At 45.2% G+C, this 26,140-nt stretch overlaps 1 protein-coding gene across 3 annotated transcripts in view; it reads left to right on the top strand.

Moving 5' to 3' along the window:
* Nucleotides 1-26,140, top strand: part of ANKRD27 (ankyrin repeat domain 27) — a 168,001-nt gene that overhangs the window by 128,815 nt on the left and 13,046 nt on the right. For all 3 annotated transcript variants that reach the window (XM_068260687.1, XM_068260686.1, XM_068260688.1), the window contains exons 24-26: nt 198-317; nt 9,821-9,982; nt 24,052-24,154. In XM_068260687.1, the coding sequence (XP_068116788.1) occupies nt 198-317; nt 9,821-9,982; nt 24,052-24,154 (385 nt within the window). The remainder of the gene's footprint in view (nt 1-197; nt 318-9,820; nt 9,983-24,051; nt 24,155-26,140) is intronic.

The raw sequence follows: 26,140 nt of genomic DNA, 5'->3' as shown, positions 1-26,140 counted from the left end.
GGGGGGGCACATACATCAGGAGGGCAGCGGCGGGCTCAGCTGATTCCCTGAAGATTTCATGCTGAAATAGGATGGGAACCAGCCTGCAGTATATGGGCAGCTTCGACAAGTAGACAAATGTATCCGTCCATAATTTCCTGCTGTATGAGCACCTTTATAAATGTCTGAGATGAAACTTCCTCCTGTTGTTTGTGCAGGTGGTGAAGATCTTGCTGGAATACAGCACAGGGAAGAACAAGAGAGATATGAATGGGAACACACCGCTCATCTATGCCTGCATGGGAGACCATCTGGAAATCGCCTCGCTTTTACTGAAGGTACTTAATACTGAAGCATTTATGTCTGTACTTTACTAGGGGGCACATTTATATTAGGGTGCTACTTAATACTGCGGCACATGTGGCTGCCTAAATTAGGGGTAGCTATTTAACCACTTTGTCCTCCTTGACGTATAAAAACGTCAAGGAGGACAGGCGCGCTCCCGCGGCCGATCGCGCGCGTGCCCGCACACTCCCGGCTGCGGATTCTGAGACTATGTCCCTCTAAGCGTACATTGTACGCTTAGAGTGACGTCATGTAAACAAACTCGAGGTTGCCATCTTGTGGCCAAAGAGTAAAACTACATCTAAAAGTAAAAAAAAAATTCATTACACACACTTTTCCCTAAATAAAACCCTATTTACTTACCCCCAACCCCACCCCCCCCCCCCCCCCCCCAACAACCCCCCTCCCAAAAATACCCACATAAAATGTTTAATAAAAAAAACAAAAAAAAATTACAATTTAAAATAAAAAAAAAACACATAAATATTTACCTAAGGGTTTAAACTAATTAAGTATCTATGTAAAGATGAAATATTTCTATATTTTTTTTATAAGCTTGTAAATAGTGATGGATGCAAAACTGGAAAAATGCTCTTTTATTTCCAAATAAAATATTGTCGCCATACATTGTGATAAATTTAAACGGTGAAATAACCGTGACAAATGGGCAATTACAATACGTGGGTTTTAATTATGGAGGCACGTATTTTTTTAAAACTATAATGGCCGAAAACTGAGAAATAATGAATTGTTTCCGTTTTTTCTTATTCATACTGTCAAAATGCATTTACAGTAAGGTAGCTCTTAGCAAAATGTACCCCCCAAAGAAAGCCTAATTGGTGGCGGAAAAAACAAGATATAGACCAGTTCATTGTGATAAGTAGTGATAAAGTTATAGGCTAATGAATGGGAGGTGAACATTGCTCGGATGCATAAAGTGAAAACGACTGAGAGCTTAAGTGGTTAATGCTCTGGGCCTCAGGCTACCTATACTGGTGGAGACTACCTGTACTTGGGGAGCTGCCTCTGGCTACCTGTACTCAGGGATATATCGCTACCTAATACTGGGGAGCCCTTCTAGCTACCTAATACTAGCCATTAGCGTTGCATCATCACATTTGTGTGTACTTAAAAAAAGAACAGAAAGCTTTTCAGAAGTCTCTGATCACAGCCTGTGCGGAAAATAATGCTTGTTTATCAGCTTTTGTATCAGTTTGTGTTTCAGACAATATCAAAGAAACAAGTGCCATCACTCTACAGGCTAAATATAAAGAACACTTTATTAGTAGAAAATAACACACTTGGGAGTTGGGCCATAAAACCAATTAAAAGCACTGGAGCGCTCCGAGGACAAACATGCCGCAAACACACTCTCATGCCACCACCCATACAGGGGTACCGGTACCTCCAACTAGATAACAACAACCCTGCAGGAAGGAATTGGGGACAACCCATTCAGACCTACAATTTATGAAACTCCTAATTTCCCACTCTCTGTCCCCTGCTGAATTCAAAAAAGTTTTCGTCACATCCACATGTGCACACACAGAACATCCTCCACATTTGAACATCCCATTGGGGGCTTTACCCTGAATGGAAGATCTTACCTGAATTGAAGTCCCACATGCATCCGCGTCAGCACATACTGTGTTGTGCATACAGAGCATGAAAGTATGATGTTGTATCTTGCAAGCGGAAGAGGAAGTGACAGGCTGAATGAGGTTTAACCAGTCTGACACACAGATTTAAGGGGGAGTGCTTTTCCCTAACCAGCTACACCCAGTTGAAGTCCGTAGAAGGCGGACGCAACGCGTAGGTGGGCGGGGCATCAACCCGCATGCTGTCCTGTAGCGTTCCGGAGTGTTTCTGAGCTGGGATCCTTCATTGGTTTTGCTGGCCTGCTTTTGGTTCCACGTGGCCGGGTACCTCTCCAACCGGATTGAGGTCCGGCGAAAAATTGGAAGTCCCTGCTGTGCGCACAGCAATCATTCAAGGACGACAATTGGACGAAGAGTGGTGAGTCCCGCATAGCGGGTGAAGAGTTCCCACTTACTATTTGCCGATACCTTGGTAACCATGTGTTATCCCCGGCCAGTTTTTTGACACTCTTCAGACGGCCTGCATCCCCACTCTGTCCCCAATTCCTTCCTGCAGGGTTGTTGTTATCTAGTTGGAGGTACCGGTACCCCTGTATGGGTGGTGGCATGAGAGTGTGTTTGCGGCATGTTTGTCCTCGGAGCGCTCCAGTGCTTTTAATTGGTTTTATGGCCCAACTCCCAAGTGTGTTATTTTCTACTAATAAAGTGTTCTTTATATTTAGCCTGTAGTGATGGCACTTGTTTCTTTGATATTGTGCATTCAGTCAGTTGTGCTGTCATTCCTGCTTTGCAGTATTCAGGCTTTACTACGAGGTTGAGTACGTGCAGTGTGTTAAATTTTGTTGTTTGTGTTTCAGACAGGGATAGAGCTGTACCATGTAGATGGGTTTCTGCACTGCTCTCACACACAAACTGAACGTAAATGTAAAGGAAAAGAGGGGGGCTGGGGAGCATATGTCACAAATCACAAAAAATCAAAAAATAAAGTGAAAAATTACAAAATGTATTAATATTATAATTAAGCATATTAACCACTTAACGACCGCCCCCAGCCGATGGGCGGCGGCAAAGACCGGTCCCAAACGACCGCAATACGCCCATCGGCGGGGGCGGCTGCGGGAGTGGCTATGCGGCGATCGCGTCATTCGTGACGCGATCAGCCGCCGGGGACTGGCTCCGCCCCCCGTTCGCCGTAACCCGCCGGCCGTTCGGAAGCGCCGGCGGGTTACTGGCATCCGGATCGCCGCTGCAACAGTGTATAATAGGCTTTGTAATGTATACAAAGCCTATTATACTGGCTGCCTCCTGCCCTGGTGGTCCCAGTGTCCGAGGGACCACCAGGGCAGGCTGCAGCCACCCTAGTCTGCACCCAAGCACACTGATTTCCCCCCCCCTGCCCCCTGATCGCCCACAGCACCCCTCAGACCCCCCCCTGCCCACCCCCCAGACCACTGTTTGCACCCAGTCACCCCCCTAATCACCCATCAATCACTCCCTGTCACTATCTGTCAACGCTATTTTTTTTTTAAGTCCCTAATCTGCCCCCTACTCCCTCCTGATCACCCCCCCACCCCTCAGATTCTCCCCAGACCCCCCCCCCCAGACCCCCCCCCCCCCCCGTGTACTGTATGCATCTATCCCCCCTGATCACCTGTCAATCACCTGTCAATCACCTGTCAATCACCTGTCAATCACCCGTCAATCACCCCCTGTCACTGCCACCCATCAATCAGCCCCTGATCTGCCCCTTGCGGGCAATCTGATCACCCCCCCACACCAATAGATCGCCCGCAGATCCGACATCAGATCACCTCCCAAATCCATTGTTTACATCTATTCTCTCCTCTAAACACCCACTAATTACCCATCAATAACCCCCATCACCACCTGTCACTGTTACCCATCAGATTAGACCCTAATCTGCCCCTTGCGGGCACCCAATCACCTGCCCACACGCTCAGATTGCCCTCAGACCCCCCCCCCTTATCAATTCGCCCGTGCAATATTTACATCTGTTCTCCCCTGTAATAACCCACTGATTACCTGTCAATCACCCATCAATCACCCCCTGTCACTGCCACCCATCAATCACCCCCTGTCACTGCCACCCATCAATCAGCCCCTAACCTGCCCCTTGCGGGCAATCTGATCACCCACCCACACCAATAGATCGCCCGCAGATCCGACATCAGATCACCTCCCAAATCCATTGTTTACATCTATTCTCTCCTCTAAACACCCACTAATTACCCATCAATCACCCCCTATCACCACCTGTCACTGTTACCCATCAGATTAGACCCTAATCTGCCCCTTGCGGGCACCCAATCACCTGCCCACACGCTCAGATTGCCCTCAGACCCCCCCCCCTTATCAATTCGCCCGTGCAATATTTACATCTGTTCTCCCCTGTAATAACCCACTGATTACCTGTCAATCACCCATCAATCACCCCCTGTCACTGCCACCCATCAATCACCCCCTGTCACTGCCACCCATCAATCAGCCCCTAACCTGCCCCTTGCGGGCAATCTGATCACCCACCCACACCAATAGATCGCCCGCAGATCCGACATCAGATCACCTCCCAAATCCATTGTTTACATCTATTCTCTCCTCTAAACACCCACTAATTACCCATCAATCACCCCCATCACCACCTGTCACTGTTACCCATCAGATTAGACCCTAATCTGCCCCTTGCGGGCACCCAATCACCCGCCCACACCTCAGAACGCCCTCAGACCCCAGCCCTGATCACCTCGCCAGTGCATTGCTTGCATCTATTTCCCCCCTCTAATCACACCTTGAGACACCCATCAATCACCTCCTGTCACCCCCTAGCACACCTACCCATCAGATCAGGCCCTAATTTGCCCCGTGTGGGCTCCTGATCACTCGGCCAAACCCTCAGATCCCCCTCAGACCCCCTTCCGATCACCTCCCCAGTGCATTGATTGCATCTATTTTCCCCTCTAACCGCCCCCTGAGACACCCATCAATCACCTCCTGTCACCCCCCTAGCACTCCTATCCATCAGATCAGGCCCAATACATCCTGTCATCTAAGAGGCCACCCTGCTTATGACCGATTCCACAAAATTTGCCCCCTCATAGACCACCTGTCATCAAAATTTGCAGATGCTTATACCCCTGAACAGTCATTTTGAGAAATTTGGTTTCCAGACTACTCACAGTTTTGGGCCCGTAAAATGCCAGGGCAGTATAGGAACCCCACAAGTGACCCCATTTTAGAAAGAAGACACCCCAAGGTATTCTGTTAGGTGTATGATGAGTTCATAGAATATTTTATTTTTTGTCAAAAGTTAGCGGAAATTGGATTGTTATTGTTTTTTTCACAAAGTGTCATTTTTCACTAACTTGTGAGAAAAAATAAAATCTTCTATGAACTCACCATACCCCTAACGGAATACCTTGGGGTGTCTTCTTTCTAAAATGGGGTCACTTGTGGGGTTCCTATACTGCCCTGGCATTTTAGGGGCCCTAAACCGTGAGGAGTAGTCTAGAAAACAAATGCCTCAAAATGACCTGTGAATAGGACGTTGGGCCCCTTAGCGCACCTAGGCTGCAAAAAAGTGTCACACATGTGGTATCGCCATACTCAGGAGAAGTAGTATAATGTGTTTTGTGGTGTATTTTTACACATACCCATGCTGGGTGGGAGAAATCTCTCTGTAAATGGACAATTGTGTGTAAAACAAATAAAAAAATGTGTCATTTACAGAGATATTTCTCCCACCCAGCATGGTTATATGTAAAAATACACCACAAAACACATTATACTACTTCTTCTGAGTACGGCGATACCACATGTGTGACACTTTTTTGCAGCCTAACTGTGCTAAGGGGCCCAAAGTCCAATGAGTACCTTTAGGATTTCACAGGTCATTTTGAGACATTTGGGTTCAAGACTACTCCTCACGGTTTAGGGCCCCTAAAATGCCAGGGCAGTATAGGAACCCCACAAGTGACCCCATTTTAGAAAGAAGACACCCCAAGGTATTCTTTTAGGTGTATGATGAGTTCATAGAAGATTTTATTTTTTGTCACAAGTTAGCGGAAATTGATATGTATTGATTTTTTTTTCACAAAGTGTCATTTTCCGCTAACTTGTGACAAAAAAAAAATCTTCTATGAACTCACCATACTCCTAACAGAATACCTTGGGGTGTCTTCTTTCTAAAATGGGGTCACTTGTGGGGTTCCTATACTGCCCTGGCATTTTAGGGGCCCTAAACCGTGAGGAGTAGTCTAGAATCCAAATGCCTCAAAATGACCTGTGAATAGGACGTTAGGCCCCTTAGCGCACCTAGGTTGCAAAAAAGTGTCACACATGTAGTATCGCCGTACTCAGAAGAAGTAGTATAATGTGTTTTGGGGTGTATTTTTATACATACCCATGCTGGGTGGGAGAAATCTCTCTGTAAATGGACAATTGTGTGTAAAAAAAATCAAATAATTGTCATTTACAGAGATATTTCTCCCACCCAGCATGGGTATGTGTAAAAATACACCCCAAAACACATTATACTACTTCTCCTGAGTACGGCGGTACCACATGTGTGGCACTTTTTTGCACCCTAAGTGCGCTAAGGGGCCCAAAGTCCAATGAGTACCTTTAGGATTTCACAGGTCATTTTGCCACATTTGGTTTCAAGACTACTCCTCACGGTTTAGGGCCCCTAAAATGCCAGGGCAGTATAGGAACCCCACAAATGACTCCATTTTAGAAAGAAGACACCCCAAGGTATTCCGTTAGGAGAATGGCGAGTTCATAGAAGATTTTATTTTTTGTCACAAGTTAGCGGAAAATGACACTTTGTGAAAAAAAACAATTAAAATCAATTTCCGCTAACTTGTGACAAAAAAAAAAAATCTTCTATGAACTCACCATACATCTAACGGAATACCTTGGGGTGTCTTCTTTCTAAAATGGGGTAATTTGTGGGGTTCCTATACTGTCCTGGCATTTTAGGGGCCCTAAACCGTGAGGAGTAGTCTTGAAACGAAATTTCTCAAAATGACCTGTGAAATCCTAAAGGTACTCATTGGACTTTGGGCCCCTTAGCGCAGTTAGGGTGCAAAAAAGTGCCACACATGTGGTATCGCCGTACTCAGGAGAAGTAGTATAATGTGTTTTGGGGTGTATTTTTCCACATACCCATGCTGAGTGGGAGAAATATCTCTATAAATAGACAATTGTGTGTAAAAAAAATAAAAAAATTGTCATTTACGGAGATATTTCTCCCACCCAGCATGTGTATGTGTAAAAATACACCCCAAAACACATTATACTACTTTTCCTGAGTACGGCAATACCACATGTGTGGCACTTTTTTGCGGCCTAACTGCGCTAAGGGGCCCAAAGTCCAATGAGCATCTTTAGGCTTTACAGGGGTGCTTACAATTAGGCACCCCCCAAATGCCAGGACAGTAAACACACCCCACAAATGACCCCATTCTGGAAAGTAGACACTTCAAGGTATTCAGAGAGGAGCATAGTGAGTCCGTGGCAGATTTCATTTTTTTTTGTCGCAAGTTAGAAGAAATGGAAACTTTTTTTTTTTTTTTTTTTTTGTCACAAACTGTCATTTTCCGCTAACTTGTGACAAAAAATAAAATCTTCTATGAACTCACCATGCCTCTCACTGAATACTTTGGGATGTCTTCTTTCCAAAATGGGGTCATTTGGGGGGTATTTGTACTATCCTGGAATTTTAGCCCCTCATGAAACATGACAGGTGCGCAGAAAAGTCAGAGATGCTTGAAAATGGGAAAATTCACTTTTGGCACCATAGTTTGTAAACGCTATAACTTTTACCCAATCCAATAAATATACACTGAATGTTTTTTTTTTTATCAAAGACATGTAGCAGAATAACTTTCGCGCTCAAATGTATAGGAAATTTTACTTTATTTGAAAAATGTCAGCACAGAAAGTTAAAAAAGTCATTTTTTTGACAAAATTCATGTCTTTTTTGATGAATATAATAAAAAGTAAAACTCGCAGCAGCAATCAAATAGCATCAAAAGAAAGCTGTATTAGTGACAAGAAAAGGAGGTAAAATTCATTTAGGTGGTAGGTTGTATGACCGAGCAATAAACCGTGAAAGCTGCAGTGGTCTGAATGGAGAAAAAGGCTCTGGTCCTTAAGGGGCGAAAAGACTGTGGTCCCGAAGTGGTTAAAAAGCACCAATGTAAACTGCCAAGAGACCACGCTCAACAACCAATCACAACATCAAACACACCGCTGCCTAAGACCACCTAATGTGATCAGGGATCCCAAATGTCCTATAAAAAGTAGGCCTAGACAAGTATAGTGCATCAAAAATGGAGACAATGGGAAAGTAGCAGTTTTAGCAGGCCGGCACAGGTGACAGAGGCAAAGTAGGTCAGTATATCCAGCAAAGACCAGGAAGCCAATATAGCATCTGCAGACAAACTGTTCAATGAAGCAGCATAGCCAGCATGGACAGATGGAATGCAGGTTGCAGCAAGCACAAATCAGAGAAATGGCATGAAGCATAGGCCATACTATACCCAATCCTGGTACAGCAATGCGGAGTCCAGTTAGCTCCTGACGGCTGTCTGGTCTCTCAACCCCATGTGTAGAAGCCCAAGGCTGGGGAAGTGACTTTTAGTCTGGTAGAGGAATCCAGTCCAGTGTGCTGGTGTAGCAGGCTATGATGGTCAGAGCAGAGTCCCTTGTAGGCAGGAAGCTAATGGCCATCCAAATGGAGATCGTGGGGAAGCCTCAGGCCAGCAGAGGGTGGATGTGGAGAGTGGAAGGGCGGCAGGCCACAAGGCAGACAGGTGCTAACACCACGCCGGCAGCCCTGACATGTTTCGCCGGGTCTACCGGCTTTTTCGAAGGGAGGCGTGGCTGGAGTCATGTACCGCCCGGAGCTCCTTATAGGGCAGCGTCATCGGTCACGTGCGCGCACGCATGCGTAATTACGTACACGTCAAACAACGCGTACGCATGCGCACTAACGTCCGCAACGGACACGCAGCTCAGCCTCGCCCCCAACAATAGCCCAATCAACAAGCCAGCCAAAATGGGTCGGTCTGATGCGTGATGATGACAAACACAGGTGAGAGGGCAAAGTGGGGGCAGAGAAGAAGGGGCTGTGGGGCAGCGCACGAGTATATTGAAAATGTAACAGCGAAACGTATATGCAAAGAAAGTGAATCAAAACCATGCAAACGCAAACATACACAAACAAACGAAATAAATCTATATTCATAGCTCAGAGTCAGCAAGCACTGTCATAAAGTCAAATTTACTATAGAAGTTGGACCCAAAGGGACTGCGACCCACACAAACTGCTTTCTCACAGGTCATATGAGAACAGCTGAGAGATTTTTTTAGCTACAGAGAAGGATCAGATGAGAAGGACCTGCATTTTTTCCTGTACATGCATGCTCCTCCTGCCCCCCTTCCCCATTCAGAATGCGCTCTTCCTGACTGTAAACTCTGTTTACTTTATACTTTGTGAGACAGAGACACAGGAACACACAGAGCTGCAGCTGATGAGTTATTTACACACTATTTCAAGCTATATTACTGCTTTCTATCATTCGGAAGAGATTCCAGTCACAGTATTACAGTCAGTGAGGACTGTTTCTGTATGCTGGATGTGCTGGGCACACTCCTCCATTGTAATGCCCACAGTGAGAACTGTTCTGTAAATGTCATATTCTCTTCACTAAAACATGAAAAGATGAAAAACAAGCCTCTGTATTGCTATTTGCTAATAAGAACTGGAAATATATGTGGCATTTAGAATTTTAGTTAACTTTGATAGTTGTCCTTTAAGCCTGATATCTTCCTCTGTGGGTGTGACGGTCCATAATCCCTGTCCTCCTGTGTTCCAGCACGGGGCGTCGGTCAGTCTGTGTAACATGAAAGGGAACACGGCCCTCCACGAGTCCGTCCGCAGGAACCACGAGGGGCTGGTGAAGCTGCTGCTGCTATTCGGGGCTTCAGTGGATGTGAGGAACAAACGGCAGTACTCCCCTCTGGACTATGCAAAAGAGGTAGGCGGAGTCTGGCCCGAGAGGTTAGTGGTGAACAGGCATGGGCTCACAAGTAATAAGTGTCTAAGCACTCTAATTCGTGATTTAAATCAGCCTTAATTACCTCAGGTGTGTGGCGGAGCAATAAGGGGTTATTTACCCACAATTCCTTGGTATGTTCTGACTCCAAATAGCTTGCACGCGTCGTTTTGGACGCATTGCAAGCCATACCACCGCGCACTTCCTCCTTCTGGCTTGTAGCAGGAAGTGTGCGTAGTGAGGCTTGCAACGTGTCCAATATGACGCGTGCGAGCTATTTGGAGTGCACGATATACGACGGACTTGTGGGTAAATAACCCCCATTATTTCGCCGCTGCACACCTGAGGTAATTAAGGTTGATTTAAAGGGATACTGAAGGGGGTCGGGGGGAAATGAGTTTGTTACCCGGGGCTTCTAATGGTCCCCCGCAGGCATCCTGTGCCCACGCTGCCACTCTCCAATGCTCCGGCCCCGCCTCTGGTTCACTTTTGGAATTTCAGACTTTAAAGTCTGAAAACCACTGCGCCTGCGTTGCCGTGTCCTCGCTCCCGCTGATGTCACCAGGAGCGTACTGCGCAGGAACAGACCATACTGGGCCTGCGCAGTACACTCCAGGTGCCATCAGCGGTGGAGAGTGAAGACACTTCAATGCAGGCGCAGTGGTTTTCAGACTTTAAAGTCTGAAATTCCAGAAGTGACCTAGAGGCGGGGCCGGAGCATTGGGGAGTGGCTGCATGGGCACAGGATGCCTGCGGGGGACCATCAGAAGCACTGGGTAAGCTCAACTCGTTTTCCCCCGACCCCCCCTACAGTATCCCTTTAAATCACAAATTCGAGTGCTTAGACACTCGTGAGCCCATCACTGGTGGTGAATGCCTGAACTGTGATAAAAATAAGAATCCTTTCACTTTCTCCCTGATAATTTACAGCTCTACAGCGAGTGTTTCCCATGTGAGCCGGCAGCGTCTTGTCCTGCAGGGGAATTGTCAACATTTGTTAACAATTCACTTCTCTCTAGTACTAAAACCTAGCATAGCATAAAACCTCCGCGAAGCAAAATGCTGCTCTTCCTTTAAATACATAAAGAGGCCCTGTACTGACATATAGCAGGATGCAGTAAAGAGGCCCTGTAGTGACATATAGCAGGATGCAGTAAGGAGGCCCTGTAGGAACATATAGCAGAATGCAGTAAAGAGGCCCTGTAGTGACATATAGCAGGATGCAGTAAAGAGGCCCTGTAGTGACATATAGCAGAATGCAGTAAAGAGGCCCTGTAGTGACATTAAGCAGAATGCAGTAAAGAGGCCCTGTAGTGACATATAGCAGAATGCAGTAAAGAGGCCCTGTAGTGGCATATAGCAGAATGCAGTAAAGAGGCCCTGTAGTGACATATAGCAGAATGCAGTAAAGAGGCCCTGTAGTGACATATAGCAGAATGCAGTAAAGAGGCCCTGTAGTGACATATAGCAGAATGCAGTAAAGAGACCCTGTAGTGACATATAGCAGAATGCAGTAAAGAGGCCCTGTAGTGACATATTGCAGAATGCAGTAAAGAGGCCCTGTAGTGACAAATCGCAGAATGCAGTAAAGAGGCCCTGTAGTGACATATAGCAGAATGCAGTAAGGAGGCCCTGTAGTGACATATAGCAGAATGCAGTAAAGAGGCCCTGTAGTGACATATAGCAGAATGCAGTATGGAGGCCCTGTAGTGACATATAACAGAATGCAGTAAAGAGGCCCTGTAGTGGCATATAGCAGAATGTAGTAAAGAGGCCCTGTAGTGGCATATAGCAGAATGCAGTAAAGAGGCCCTGTAGTGACATATAGCAGAATGCAGTAAAGAGGCCCTGTAGTGACATATAGCAGAATGCAGTAAAGAGGCCCTGTAGTGACATATAGCAGAATGCAGTAAAGAGGCCCTGTAGTGACATATAGCAGAATGCAGTAAAGAGGCCCTGTAGTGACATATAGCAGAATGCAGTAAAGAGGCCCTGTAGTGACGTAAAGCAGAATGCAGTAAAGAGGCCCTGTAGTGACATATAGCAGAATGCAGTAAGGAGGCCCTGTAGTGACATATAGCAGAATGCAGTAAAGAGGCCCTGTAGTGACATATAGCAGAATGCAGTAAAGAGGCCCTGTAGTGACATATAGCAGAATGCAGTAAAGAGGCCCTGTAGTGACATATAGCAGAATGCAGTAAAGAGGCCCTGTAGTGACATATAGCAGAATACAGTAAAGAGGCCCTGTAGTGACATATAGCAGAATGCAGTAAAGAAGCCCTGTAGTGACATATAGCAGAATGCAGTAAAGAGGACCTGTAGTGACATATAGCAGAATGCAGTAAAGAGGCCCTGTAGTGACATATAGCAGAATGCAGTAAAGAGGCCCTGTAGTGACATATAGCAGAATGCAGTAAAGAGGCCCTGTAGTGACATATAGCAGAATGCAGTAAAGAGGCCCTGTAGTGACGTAAAGCAGAATGCAGTAAAGAGGCCCTGTAGTGACATATAGCAGAATGCAGTAAGGAGGCCCTGTAGTGACATATAGCAGAATGCAGTAAAGAGGCCCTGTAGTGACATATAGCAGAATGCAGTAAAGAGGCCCTGTAGTGACAAATAGCAGAATGCAGTAAAGAGGCCCTGTAGTGACATATAGCAGAATGCAGTAAAGAAGCCCTGTAGTGACGTATAGCAGAATGCAGTAAAGAGGCCCTGTAGTGACATATAGCAGAATGCAGTAAAGAGGCCCTGTAGTGACAAATCGCAGAATGCAGTAAAGAGGCCCTGTAGTGACATATAGCAGAATGCAGTAAAGAGGCCCTGTAGTGACAAATCGCAGAATGCAGTAAAGAGGCCCTGTAGTGACAAATCGCAGAATGCAGTAAAGAGGCCCTGTAGTGACATATAGCAGAATGCAGTAAAGAGGCCCTGTAGTGACATATAGCAGAATGCAGTAAAGAGGCCCTGTAGTGACATATAGCAGAATGCAGTAAAGAGGCCCTGTAGTGACGTAAAGCAGAATGCAGTAAAGAGGCCCTGTAGTGACATATAGCAGAATGCAGTAAGGAGGCCCTGTAGTGACATATAGCAGAATGCAGTAAAGAGGCCCTGTAGTGACATATAGCAGAATGCAGTAAAGAGGCCCTGTAGTGACAAATAGCAGAATGCAGTAAAGAGGCCCTGTAGTGACATATAGCAGAATGCAGTAAAGAAGCCCTGTAGTGACGTATAGCAGAATGCAGTAAAGAGGCCCTGTAGTGACATATAGCAGAATGCAGTAAAGAGGCCCTGTAGTGACAAATCGCAGAATGCAGTAAAGAGGCCCTGTAGTGACATATAGCAGAATGCAGTAAAGAGGCCCTGTAGTGACATATAGCAGAATGCAGTAAAGAGGCCCTGTAGTGACAAATCGCAGAATGCAGTAAAGAGGCCCTGTAGTGACATATAGCAGAATGCAGTAAAGAGGCCCTGTAGTGACATAGAGCAGAATGCAGTAAAGAGGCCCTGTAGTGACATATAGCAGAATGCAGTAAAGAAGCCCTGTAGTGACATATAGTGGAATGCAGTAAGGAGGCCCTGTAGTGACATATAGCAGAATGCAGTAAGGAGGCCCTGTAGTGACATATAGCAGAATGCAGTAAAGAGGCCCTGTAGTGACATATAGCAGAATGCAGTAAAGAGGCCCTGTAGTGACATATAGCAGAATGCAGTAAAGAGGCCCTGTAGTGACATATAGCAGAATGCAGTAAAGAAGCCCTGTAGTGACGTATAGCAGAATGCAGTAAAGAGGCCCTGTAGTGACATATAGCAGAATACAGTAAAGAGGCCCTGTAGTGACATATAGCAGAATGCAGTAAAGAAGCCCTGTAGTGACATATAGCAGAATGCAGTAAAGAGGACCTGTAGTGACATATAGCAGAATGCAGTAAAGAGGCCCTGTAGTGACATATAGCAGAATGCAGTAAAGAGGCCCTGTAGTGACATATAGCAGAATGCAGTAAAGAGGCCCTGTAGTGACATATAGCAGAATGCAGTAAAGAGGCCCTGTAGTGACAAATCGCAGAATGCAGTAAAGAGGCCCTGTAGTGACATATAGCAGAATGCAGTAAAGAGGCCCTGTAGTGACGTAAAGCAGAATGCAGTAAAGAGGCCCTGTAGTGACATATAGCAGAATGCAGTAAGGAGGCCCTGTAGTGACATATAGCAGAATGCAGTAAAGAGGCCCTGTAGTGACATAGAGCAGAATGCAGTAAAGAGGCCCTGTAGTGACAAATAGCAGAATGCAGTAAAGAGGCCCTGTAGTGACATATAGCAGAATGCAGTAAAGAAGCCCTGTAGTGACGTATAGCAGAATGCAGTAAAGAGGCCCTGTAGTGACATATAGCAGAATGCAGTAAAGAGGCCCTGTAGTGACAAATCGCAGAATGCAGTAAAGAGGCCCTGTAGTGACATATAGCAGAATGCAGTAAAGAGGCCCTGTAGTGACAAATCGCAGAATGCAGTAAAGAGGCCCTGTAGTGACAAATCGCAGAATGCAGTAAAGAGGCCCTGTAGTGACATATAGCAGAATGCAGTAAAGAGTCCCTGTAGTGACATATAGCAGAATGCAGTAAAGAGGCCCTGTAGTGACATATAGCAGAATGCAGTAAAGAGGCCCTGTAGTGACGTAAAGCAGAATGCAGTAAAGAGGCCCTGTAGTGACATATAGCAGAATGCAGTAAGGAGGCCCTGTAGTGACATATAGCAGAATGCAGTAAAGAGGCCCTGTAGTGACATATAGCAGAATGCAGTAAAGAGGCCCTGTAGTGACAAATAGCAGAATGCAGTAAAGAGGCCCTGTAGTGACATATAGCAGAATGCAGTAAAGAAGCCCTGTAGTGACGTATAGCAGAATGCAGTAAAGAGGCCCTGTAGTGACATATAGCAGAATGCAGTAAAGAGGCCCTGTAGTGACAAATCGCAGAATGCAGTAAAGAGGCCCTGTAGTGACATATAGCAGAATGCAGTAAAGAGGCCCTGTAGTGACATATAGCAGAATGCAGTAAAGAGGCCCTGTAGTGACAAATCGCAGAATGCAGTAAAGAGGCCCTGTAGTGACATATAGCAGAATGCAGTAAAGAGGCCCTGTAGTGACATAGAGCAGAATGCAGTAAAGAGGCCCTGTAGTGACATATAGCAGAATGCAGTAAAGAAGCCCTGTAGTGACATATAGTGGAATGCAGTAAGGAGGCCCTGTAGTGACATATAGCAGAATGCAGTAAGGAGGCCCTGTAGTGACATATAGCAGAATGCAGTAAAGAGGCCCTGTAGTGACATATAGCAGAATGCAGTAAAGAGGCCCTGTAGTGACATATAGCAGAATGCAGTAAAGAGGCCCTGTAGTGACATATAGCAGAATGCAGTAAAGAAGCCCTGTAGTGACGTATAGCAGAATGCAGTAAGGAGGCCCTGTAGTGACATATAGCAGAATGCAGTAAAGAGGCCCTGTAGTGACATATAGCAGAATGCAGTAAAGAGGCCCTGTAGTGACATATAGCAGAATGCAGTAAAGAGGCCCTGTAGTGACATATAGCAGAATGCAGTAAAGAAGCCCTGTAGTGACGTATAGCAGAATGCAGTAAAGAGGCCCTGTAGTGACATATAGCAGAATGCAGTAAAGAGGCCCTGTAGTGGCATATAGCAGAATGCAGTAAAGAGGCCCTGTAGTGACATATAGCAGAATGCAGTAAAGAGGCCCTGTAGTGACATATAGCAGAATGCAGTAAAGAGGCCCTGTAGTGACATATAGCAGAATGCAGTAAAGAGACCCTGTAGTGACATATAGCAGAATGCAGTAAAGAGGCCCTGTAGTGACATATTGCAGAATGCAGTAAAGAGGCCCTGTAGTGACAAATCGCAGAATGCAGTAAAGAGGCCCTGTAGTGACATATAGCAGAATGCAGTAAGGAGGCCCTGTAGTGACATATAGCAGAATGCAGTAAAGAGGCCCTGTAGTGACATATAGCAGAATGCAGTATGGAGGCCCTGTAGTGACATATAACAGAATGCAGTAAAGAGGCCCTGTAGTGGCATATAGCAGAATGTAGTAAAGAGGCCCTGTAGTGGCATATAGCAGAATGCAGTAAAGAGGCCCTGTAGTGACATATAGCAGAATGCAGTAAAGAGGCCCTGTAGTGACATATAGCAGAATGCAGTAAAGAGGCCCTGTAGTGACATATAGCAGAATGCAGTAAAGAGGCCCTGTAGTGACATATAGCAGAATGCAGTAAAGAGGCCCTGTAGTGACATATAGCAGAATGCAGTAAAGAGGCCCTGTAGTGACGTAAAGCAGAATGCAGTAAAGAGGCCCTGTAGTGACATATAGCAGAATGCAGTAAGGAGGCCCTGTAGTGACATATAGCAGAATGCAGTAAAGAGGCCCTGTAGTGACATATAGCAGAATGCAGTAAAGAGGCCCTGTAGTGACATATAGCAGAATGCAGTAAAGAGGCCCTGTAGTGACATATAGCAGAATGCAGTAAAGAGGCCCTGTAGTGACATATAGCAGAATACAGTAAAGAGGCCCTGTAGTGACATATAGCAGAATGCAGTAAAGAAGCCCTGTAGTGACATATAGCAGAATGCAGTAAAGAGGACCTGTAGTGACATATAGCAGAATGCAGTAAAGAGGCCCTGTAGTGACATATAGCAGAATGCAGTAAAGAGGCCCTGTAGTGACATATAGCAGAATGCAGTAAAGAGGCCCTGTAGTGACATATAGTGGAATGCAGTAAGGAGGCCCTGTAGTGACATATAGCAGAATGCAGTAAGGAGGCCCTGTAGTGACATATAGCAGAATGCAGTAAAGAGGCCCTGTATTGACATATAGCAGAATGCAGTAAAGAGGCCCTGTAGTGACATATAGCAGAATGCAGTAAAGAGGCCCTGTAGTGACATATAGCAGAATGCAGTAAAGAGGCCCTGTAGTGACATATTGCAGAATATGCAGTAAAGAGGCCCTGTAGTGACATATAGCAGAATGCAGTAAAGAGGCCCTGTAGTGACATATAGTGGAATGCAGTAAAGAGGCCCTGTAGTGACATATTGCAGAATATGCAGTAAAGAGGCCCTGTAGTGACATATAGTGGAATGCAGTATGGAGGCCCTGTAGTGACATATAACAGAATTCAGTAAGGAGGCCCTGTAGTGATATATAGCAGAATGCAGTAAAGAGGCCCTGTAGTGACATATAGTGGAATGCAGTAAGGAGGCCCTGTAGTGACATATAGCAGAATGCAGTAAGGAGGCCCTGTAGTGACATATAGCAGAATGCAGTAAAGAGGCCCTGTAGTGACATATAGCAGAATGCAGTAAAGAGGCCCTGTAGTGACATATAGCAGAATGCAGTAAAGAGGCCCTGTAGTGACATATAGCAGAATGCAGTAAAGAGGCCCTGTAGTGACATATAGCAGAATGCAGTAAAGAGGCCCTGTAGTGACATATAGCAGAATGCAGTAAAGAGGCCCTGTAGTGACATATAGCACAATGCAGTAAAGAGGCCCTGAAGTGACATATCGCAGAATGCAGTAAAGAGGCCCTGTAGTGACAAATAACAGAATGCAGTAAAGAGGCCTTGTAGTGACATATAGCAGAATGCAGTAAAGAGGCCCTGTAGTGACATATAGCAGAATGCAGTAAAGCGGCCCTGTAGTGACATATAGCAGAATGCAGTAAAGAGGCCCTGTAGTGACATGTAGCAGAATGCAGTAAAGGGGCCCTGTAGTGACATATAGTGGAATGCAGTAAAGAGGCCCTGTAGTGATAGATAGCAGAATGCAGTAAAGAGGCCCTGTAGTGACATATAGTGGAATGCAGTAAAGAGGCCCTGTAGTGACATATAGCAGAATGCAGTAAGGAGGCCCTGTAATGACATATAGCAGAATGCAGTAAGGAGGCCCTGTAGTGACATATAGCAGAATGCAGTAAAGAGGCCCTGTAGTGACATATAGTAGAATGCAGTAAAGAGGCCCTGTAGTGACATATAGTAGAATGCAGTAAAGAGGCCCTGTAGTGACATATAGCAGAATGCAGTAAAGAGGCCCTGTAGTGACATATAGCAGAATGCAGTAAAGAGGCCCTGTAGTGACATATAGCAGAATGCAGTAAAGAGGCCCTGTAGTGACATATAGCAGAATGCAGTAAAGAGGCCCTGAAGTGACATATCGCAGAATGCAGTAAAGAGGCCCTGTAGTGACATATAACAGAATGCAGTAAAGAGGCCTTGTAGTGACATATAGCAGAATGCAGTAAAGAGGCCCTGTAGTGACATGTAGCAGAATGCAGTAAAGGGGCCCTGTAGTGACATATAGCAGAATGCAGTAAAGAGGTCCTGTAGTGACATATAGCAGAATGCAGTAAAGAGGCCCTGTAGTGACAGATAGCAGAATGCAGTAAAGAGGCCCTGAAGTGACATATCGCAGAATGCAGTAAAGAGGCCCTGTAGTGACATATAACAGAATGCAGTAAAGAGGCCCTGAAGTGACATATCGCAGAATGCAGTAAAGAGGCCCTGTAGTGACATATAACAGAATGCAGTAAAGAGGCCTTGTAGTGACATATAGCAGAATGCAGTAAAGAGGCCCTGTAGTGACATGTAGCAGAATGCAGTAAAGGGGCCCTGTAGTGACATATAATGGAATGCAGTAAAGAGGCCCTGTAGTGACATATTGCAGAATATGCAGTAAAGAGGCCCTGTAGTGACATATAGTGGAATGCAGTATGGAGGCCCTGTAGTGACATATAACAGAATGCAGTAAGGAGGCCCTGTAGTGATATATAGCAGAATGCAGTAAAGAGGCCCTGTAGTGACATATAGTGGAATGCAGTAAGGAGGCCCTGTAGTGACATATAGCAGAATGCAGTAAGGAGGCCCTGTAGTGACATATAGCAGAATGCAGTAAAGAGGCCCTGTAGTGACATATAGCAGAATGCAGTAAAGAGGCCCTGTAGTGACATATAGCAGAATGCAGTAAAGAGGCCCTGTAGTGACATATAGCAGAATGCAGTAAAGAGGCCCTGTAGTGACATATAGCAGAATGCAGTAAAGAGGCCCTGTAGTGACATATAGCACAATGCAGTAAAGAGGCCCTGAAGTGACATATCGCAGAATGCAGTAAAGAGGCCCTGTAGTGACAAATAACAGAATGCAGTAAAGAGGCCTTGTAGTGACATATAGCAGAATGCAGTAAAGAGGCCCTGTAGTGACATATAGCAGAATGCAGTAAAGCGGCCCTGTAGTGACATATAGCAGAATGCAGTAAAGGGGCCCTGTAGTGACATGTAGCAGAATGCAGTAAAGGGGCCCTGTAGTGACATATAGCAGAATGCAGTAAAGAGGCCCTGTAGTGACATGTAGCAGAATGCAGTAAAGGGGCCCTGTAGTGACATATAGCAGAATGCAGTAAAGAGGTCCTGTAGTGACATATAGCAGAATGCAGTAAAGAGGCCCTGTAGTGACAGATAGCAGAATGCAGTAAAGAGGCCCTGAAGTGACATATCGCAGAATGCAGTAAAGAGGCCCTGTAGTGACATATAACAGAATGCAGTAAAGAGGCCCTGAAGTGACATATCGCAGAATGCAGTAAAGAGGCCCTGTAGTGACATATAACAGAATGCAGTAAAGAGGCCTTGTAGTGACATATAGCAGAATGCAGTAAAGAGGCCCTGTAGTGACATGTAGCAGAATGCAGTAAAGGGGCCCTGTAGTGACATATAGTGGAATGCAGTAAAGAGGCCCTGTAGTGACATATTGCAGAATATGCAGTAAAGAGGCCCTGTAGTGACATATAGTGGAATGCAGTATGGAGGCCCTGTAGTGACATATAACAGAATTCAGTAAGGAGGCCCTGTAGTGATATATAGCAGAATGCAGTAAAGAGGCCCTGTAGTGACATATAGTGGAATGCAGTAAGGAGGCCCTGTAGTGACATATAGCAGAATGCAGTAAGGAGGCCCTGTAGTGACATATAGCAGAATGCAGTAAAGAGGCCCTGTAGTGACATATAGCAGAATGCAGTAAAGAGGCCCTGTAGTGACATATAGCAGAATGCAGTAAAGAGGCCCTGTAGTGACATATAGCAGAATGCAGTAAAGAGGCCCTGTAGTGACATATAGCAGAATGCAGTAAAGAGGCCCTGTAGTGACATATAGCACAATGCAGTAAAGAGGCCCTGAAGTGACATATCGCAGAATGCAGTAAAGAGGCCCTGTAGTGACAAATAACAGAATGCAGTAAAGAGGCCTTGTAGTGACATATAGCAGAATGCAGTAAAGAGGCCCTGTAGTGACATATAGCAGAATGCAGTAAAGCGGCCCTGTAGTGACATATAGCAGAATGCAGTAAAGAGGCCCTGTAGTGACATGTAGCAGAATGCAGTAAAGAGGCCCTGTAGTGACATATAGCAGAATGCAGTAAAGAGGCCCTGTAGTGACATATAGTAGAATGCAGTAAAGAGGCCCTGTAGTGACATATAGTAGAATGCAGTAAAGAGGCCCTGTAGTGACATATAACAGAATGCAGTAAAGAGGCCTTGTAGTAAGATATAGCAGAATGCAGTAAAGAGGCCCTGTAGTGACATGTAGCAGAATGCAGTAAAGGGGCCCTGTAGTGACATATAGCAGAATGCAGTAAAGAGGCCTTGTAGTGACATATAGCAGAATGCAGTAAAGAGGCCCTGTAGTGACAGATAGCAGAATGCAGTAAAGAGGCCCTGAAGTGACATATCGCAGAATGCAGTAAAGAGGCCCTGTAGTGACATATAACAGAATGCAGTAATGAGGCCTTGTAGTGACATATACCAGAATGCAGTAAAGAGGCCCTGTAGTGACATATAGCAGAATGCAGTAAAGAGGCCCTGTAGTGACATATAGCAGAATGCAGTAAAGAGGCCCTGTAGTGACAGATAGCAGAATGCAGTAAAGAGGCCCTGAAGTGACATATCGCAGAATGCAGTAAAGAGGCCCTGTAGTGACATATAACAGAATGCAGTAAAGAGGCCTTGTAGTGACATATAGCAGAATGCAGTAAAGAGGCCCTGTAGTGACATATAGCAGAATGCAGTAAAGAAGCCCTGTAGTGACCTATAGCAGAATGCAGTAAAGAGGCCCTGTAGTGACATATAGCAGAATGCAGTAAAGAAGCCCTGTAGTGACCTATAGCAGAATGCAGTAAAGAGGCCCTGTAGTGACATATTGCAGAATGCAGTAAAGAGGCCCTGTAGTGACATATTGCAGAATGCAGTAAAGAGGCCCTGTAGTGACATATTGCAGAATGCAGTAAAGAGGCCCTGTAGTGACATATAGCAGAATGCAGTAAAGAGGCCCTGTAGTGACATATAGTGGAATGCAGTAAGGAGGCCCTGTAGTGACATATAGCAGAATGCAGTAAGGAGGCCCTGTAGTGACATATAGCAGAATGCAGTAAAAAGGCCCTGTAGTGACATATAGCAGAATGCAGTAAAGGGGCCCTGAAGTGACATATCGCAGAATGCAGTAAAGAGGCCCTGTAGTGACAAATAACAGAATGCAGTAAAGAGGCCTTGTAGTGACATATAGCAGAATGCAGTAAAGAGGCCCTGTAGTGATATATAGCAGAATGCAGTAAAGCGGCCCTGTAGTGACATATAGCAGAATGCAGTAAAGAGGCCCTGTAGTGACATGTAGCAGAATGCAGTAAAGGGGCCCTGTAGTGACATATAGCAGAATGCAGTAAAGAGGCCCTGTAGTGACATATAGTGAAATGCAGTAAAGAGGCCCTGTAGTGACAGATAGCAGAATGCAGTAAGGAGGCCCTGTAATGACAAATAACAGAATGCAGTAAAGAGGCCCTGTAGTGACATATAGCAGAATGCAGTAAAGAGGCCCTGTAGTGACATATAGTAGAATGCAGTAAAGAGGCCCTGTAGTGACATATAGTAGAATGCAGTAAAGAGGCCCTGTAGTGACATATAGCAGAATGCTGTAAAGAGGCCCTGTAGTGACATATAGCAGAATGCAGTAAAGAGGCCCTGTAGTGACATATAGCAGAATGCAGTAAAGAGGCCCTGAAGTGACATATCGCAGAATGCAGTAAAGAGGCCCTGTAGTGACATATAACAGAATGCAGTAAAGAGGCCTTGTAGTGACATATAGCAGAATGCAGTAAGGAGGCCCTGTAGTGACATATAGCAGAATGCAGTAAAGAGGCCCTGTAGTGACATATAGCAGAATGCAGTAAAGAGGCCCTGTAGTGACATATATCAGAATGCAGTAAAGAGGCCCTGTAGTGACATATATCAGAATGCAGTAAAGAGGCCCTGTAGTGACATAGCAGAATGCAGTAAAGAGGCCCTGTAGTGACATATAGCAGAATGCAGTAAAGAGGCCCTGTAGTGACATGTAGCAGAATGCAGTAAAGGGGCCCTGTAGTGACATATAGCAGAATGCAGTAAGGAGGCCCTGTAGTGACATATAGCAGAATGCAGTAAAGAGGCCCTGTAGTGACAGATAGCAGAATGCAGTAAAGAGGCCCTGTAGTGACATATAGCAGAATGCAGTAAGGAGGCCCTGTAATGACATATAGCAGAATGCAGTAAGGAGGCCCTGTAGTGACATATAGCAGAATGCAGTAAAGAGGCCCTGTAGTGACATATAGCAGAATGCAGTAAAGAGGCCCTGTAGTGACATATATCAGAATGCAGTAAAGAGGCCCTGTAGTGACATATATCAGAATGCAGTAAAGAGGCCCTGTAGTGACATATAGTAGAATGCAGTAAAGAGGCCCTGTAGTGACATATAGCAGAATGCAGTAAAGAGGCCCTGTAGTGACATATAGCAGAATGCAGTAAAGAGGCCCTGTAGTGACATATAGCAGAATGCAGTAAAGAGGACCTGTAGTGACATATAACAGAATGCAGTATAGAGGCCCTGTAGTGACATATAGCAGAATGCAGTAAAGAGGCCCTGTAGTGACATAGAGCAGAATGCAGTAAAGAGGCCCTGTAGTGACATATAGCAGAATGCAGTAAAGAGGCCCTGTAGTAACATATAGCGGAATGCAGTAAAGAGGCCTTGTAGTGACATAGAGCAGAATGCAGTAAAGAGGCCCTGTAGTGACATATAGCAGAATGCAGTAAAGAGGCCTTGTAGTGACATAGAGCAGAATGCAGTAAAGAGGCCCTGTAGTGACATAGAGCAGAATGCAGTAAAGAGGCCCTGTAGTGACATAGAGCAGAATGCAGTAAAGAGGCCCTGTAGTGACATATAGCAGAATGCAGTAAAGAGGCCTTGTAGTGACATATAGCAGAATGCAGTAAAGAGGCCCTGTAGTGACATATAGTGGAATGCAGTAAAGAGGCCCTGTAGTGACATATAGCAGAATGCAGTAAAGAGGCCCTGTAGTGACATATAGCAGAATGCAGTAAAGAGGCCCTGTAGTGACATATAGTGGAATGCAGTAAGGAGGCCCTGTAGTGATCTGAAACTCACATAACATTCAATGAAAATGTGTTTTTCTACTTTATTATCCATACAGTTATTATATTTGCTTTTGTGCACAAGTAATATTGCATGTTTACAAATTGAAAGGCCCCGAAGTACAGTTTATCTGCGCTGAAAGCTGCCGTTGCATTTTAGTCATAGATTTTAATATGAGAAATTATCACTAGGTAGATGCTATATTTATATATGTCTCTGTTTATCAGCTCCCCAGCAGTTCCTTCTGCGCGTGGCTGGCTGTGTAACTAATTATAACAACTGAGGAATGTAAACAAAAGATAATGTTATCTCCTCTTGTGGATCCTAAGCTGAAGGGACTTTCCACTGCAAAACAAAGTGCTGTGTTTAACTGTTTGAATGCTGTTCTGCTACATTTTTTTCTGTTAGTAGGTTTAAGGGTGTAAATAATCTTTTAGAGCAAAGTTTTAGACCACTTTAACTTCAGTATATCATTTCATACATTGCCTCCATTCTGAAGACCCTCCGGCCCTCCGCCCCCAGTGACCGGAGTACCCTAATGTGTGACTTTGTCGTTTCAGAACACCAGAATCCGTCAGCTCCTCCTCTCCGCCCCGCAGAATGTAGCGGCAGATGTCGGGTCAGCAGCCTCACAGGAGATACCGAGACGGGTGCGGAAGAAATGTAGGTTTTCTTTATCTTGCACTCAAAACCGACAGTTGCGCAACAATCATGTATTTTAAGGGCCACTCCAGCGAAAAAAATTAAGCAGTTAAAATCTGACAGAACCGACAGGTTTTGGACTAGTTTATCTCCTCATGGGGGATTCTCAGTGTTTTCTTAGTTTTCAAAAGCATTTCCTGAACAGCAGTTTAACTGCCAAAACAGTAACCTACCAGCCAGCCTCCCTACTCACTTGCACACTATTCTGGCAGTTAGATTCAGCAACTGCCGCTCAGGAAATGCTTTTTAAAACAGAGAAAACCCTGATACCCCCCCCCCCCCCATGAGGAGATGGACTAGTCCAAAACCTGTCGGTTCTGACATTTTAACTACTTACTTGCTGGGGTGGATGACATTTGTGACTGGCAGCATTTTCATTTGAGACAGATGACAGTAATAATTGGTGGCAGAGTAGAGAGAAGAGGGTGGTGTCTGGCACTGTGTGCAGGTAGATCATTCTAGTTGTGATGGGGATGATAGAGGTGTCTAATATAAATATAAACAGAACGCACACAACAGATTTCAATGCTGAACAAAGTACTTTTATTCATTTAAAGGACATCTGAAGTGAGAGGGATATGGAGGATGCCATATTAATTTCCTTTTAAGCAATACCAGTTACCTGGCAGCCCTGCTGATCCTTTGCCTCTAATACTATTAGCCGCAGCCCCTGAACAAGCAAACAGCAGATCAGCTGTTTCTGACATTATTGCCAGATCTGACTCTGATTAGCTGCATGCTGGTTTCTGGTGTGATTCAGACACTACTGCGGCCAAATAGACCAGCAGGGCTGCCAGGCAACTGGTATTGTTTAAAAGGAAGTAAATATGGCAGCCTCCATACGACTTCTCACTAGAGTTGTCCTTTAAGGATAAGTGCGGAGAAATATACAAGAGACGGTTCTGTCTCTTCTCGATTCTGATTGGAGAGAGATCTGTTGGCCAACATAAACTGCAGGCCGTTTCCTGATCGATTTTAGCAGGAAACCTCTAGAGAATCAGCCTTGTAAGGCCAACTCCGGCAGCGCGAGGCACAAATGGAGGAAGCGGAAGATGGTTGGGCACTGCAGAGGGGCAACAGCAGAGAGGTAGAGTATAAATGCATTCACATTAGGGGGGCAGCACCGGGGGTCCGTCGTGTTCATTGCTCGTCCCGATATCTCATGCTGTTACCGCCACTCACCTGCACGTCTGCCTGAGTTTTACTAGCATGTCTGATAGATAAATGTGACCAATTTTGGCCCGAAATAGGTAGCATTGATTATTGGGCATGCTTTTGGCGACGCCAAGTTTTAATCAATAATAATTATGGAATCCTATGGTTGATCGACCTCCAAGTTGAGTAATGCAGGGGAACCTTAAAGGAATCATCAGGCAATATATAGAAAATGAGGGCTAGGTACCCGGGGTTTCCTCAGCCCCTGGCAGCATCTGTCCCTCACCGCAGCTCCGAGGTCCCCTTAGTTGAAGATGCTCGCCAGGGTAACCGGTGACACCCTATTTCTTTCTTATATGGATGTTTTCTGGGGCTTTTTGTGCTTTTTTTCATTAGAATGCAATTTTTTTGGGTTGCTCTAAAGCTGAAAGACGACTTCTTCATTTTGAGTTCCACATGCATACAAATTGCATGATTGTACAATTGTACACACTAACTGCATTCACTGCTGTAATCTTGTTTGTGTATAACTGAGCGCTTTGGGTCCAAAAAGAGAGAAAAGCGCTATACAAATGTTCAGATTATTATACTTGCTGTAATTACGTATTGTTAGACTGGATGTTTCACAAGTATATTTATACCCCTGTATATTTCTCTGTGCTCAGACACTGCAACTGGCTATCTATAATATTGTTTCATTGTCCATTCTATATGCAAACCAGGTTGATTATTTGTTATTATTATTTAGTATTTATATAGCGCCGACATCTTCCGCAGCGCTGTACAGAGTAT

This window comes from Hyperolius riggenbachi, chromosome 11, assembly GCF_040937935.1.
Source record: "Hyperolius riggenbachi isolate aHypRig1 chromosome 11, aHypRig1.pri, whole genome shotgun sequence".
NCBI lineage: Eukaryota > Metazoa > Chordata > Amphibia > Anura > Hyperoliidae > Hyperolius > Hyperolius riggenbachi.
Note: the sequence above shows the minus strand (reverse complement) of the source record. Positions and strands in the feature narration are given on the sequence as shown.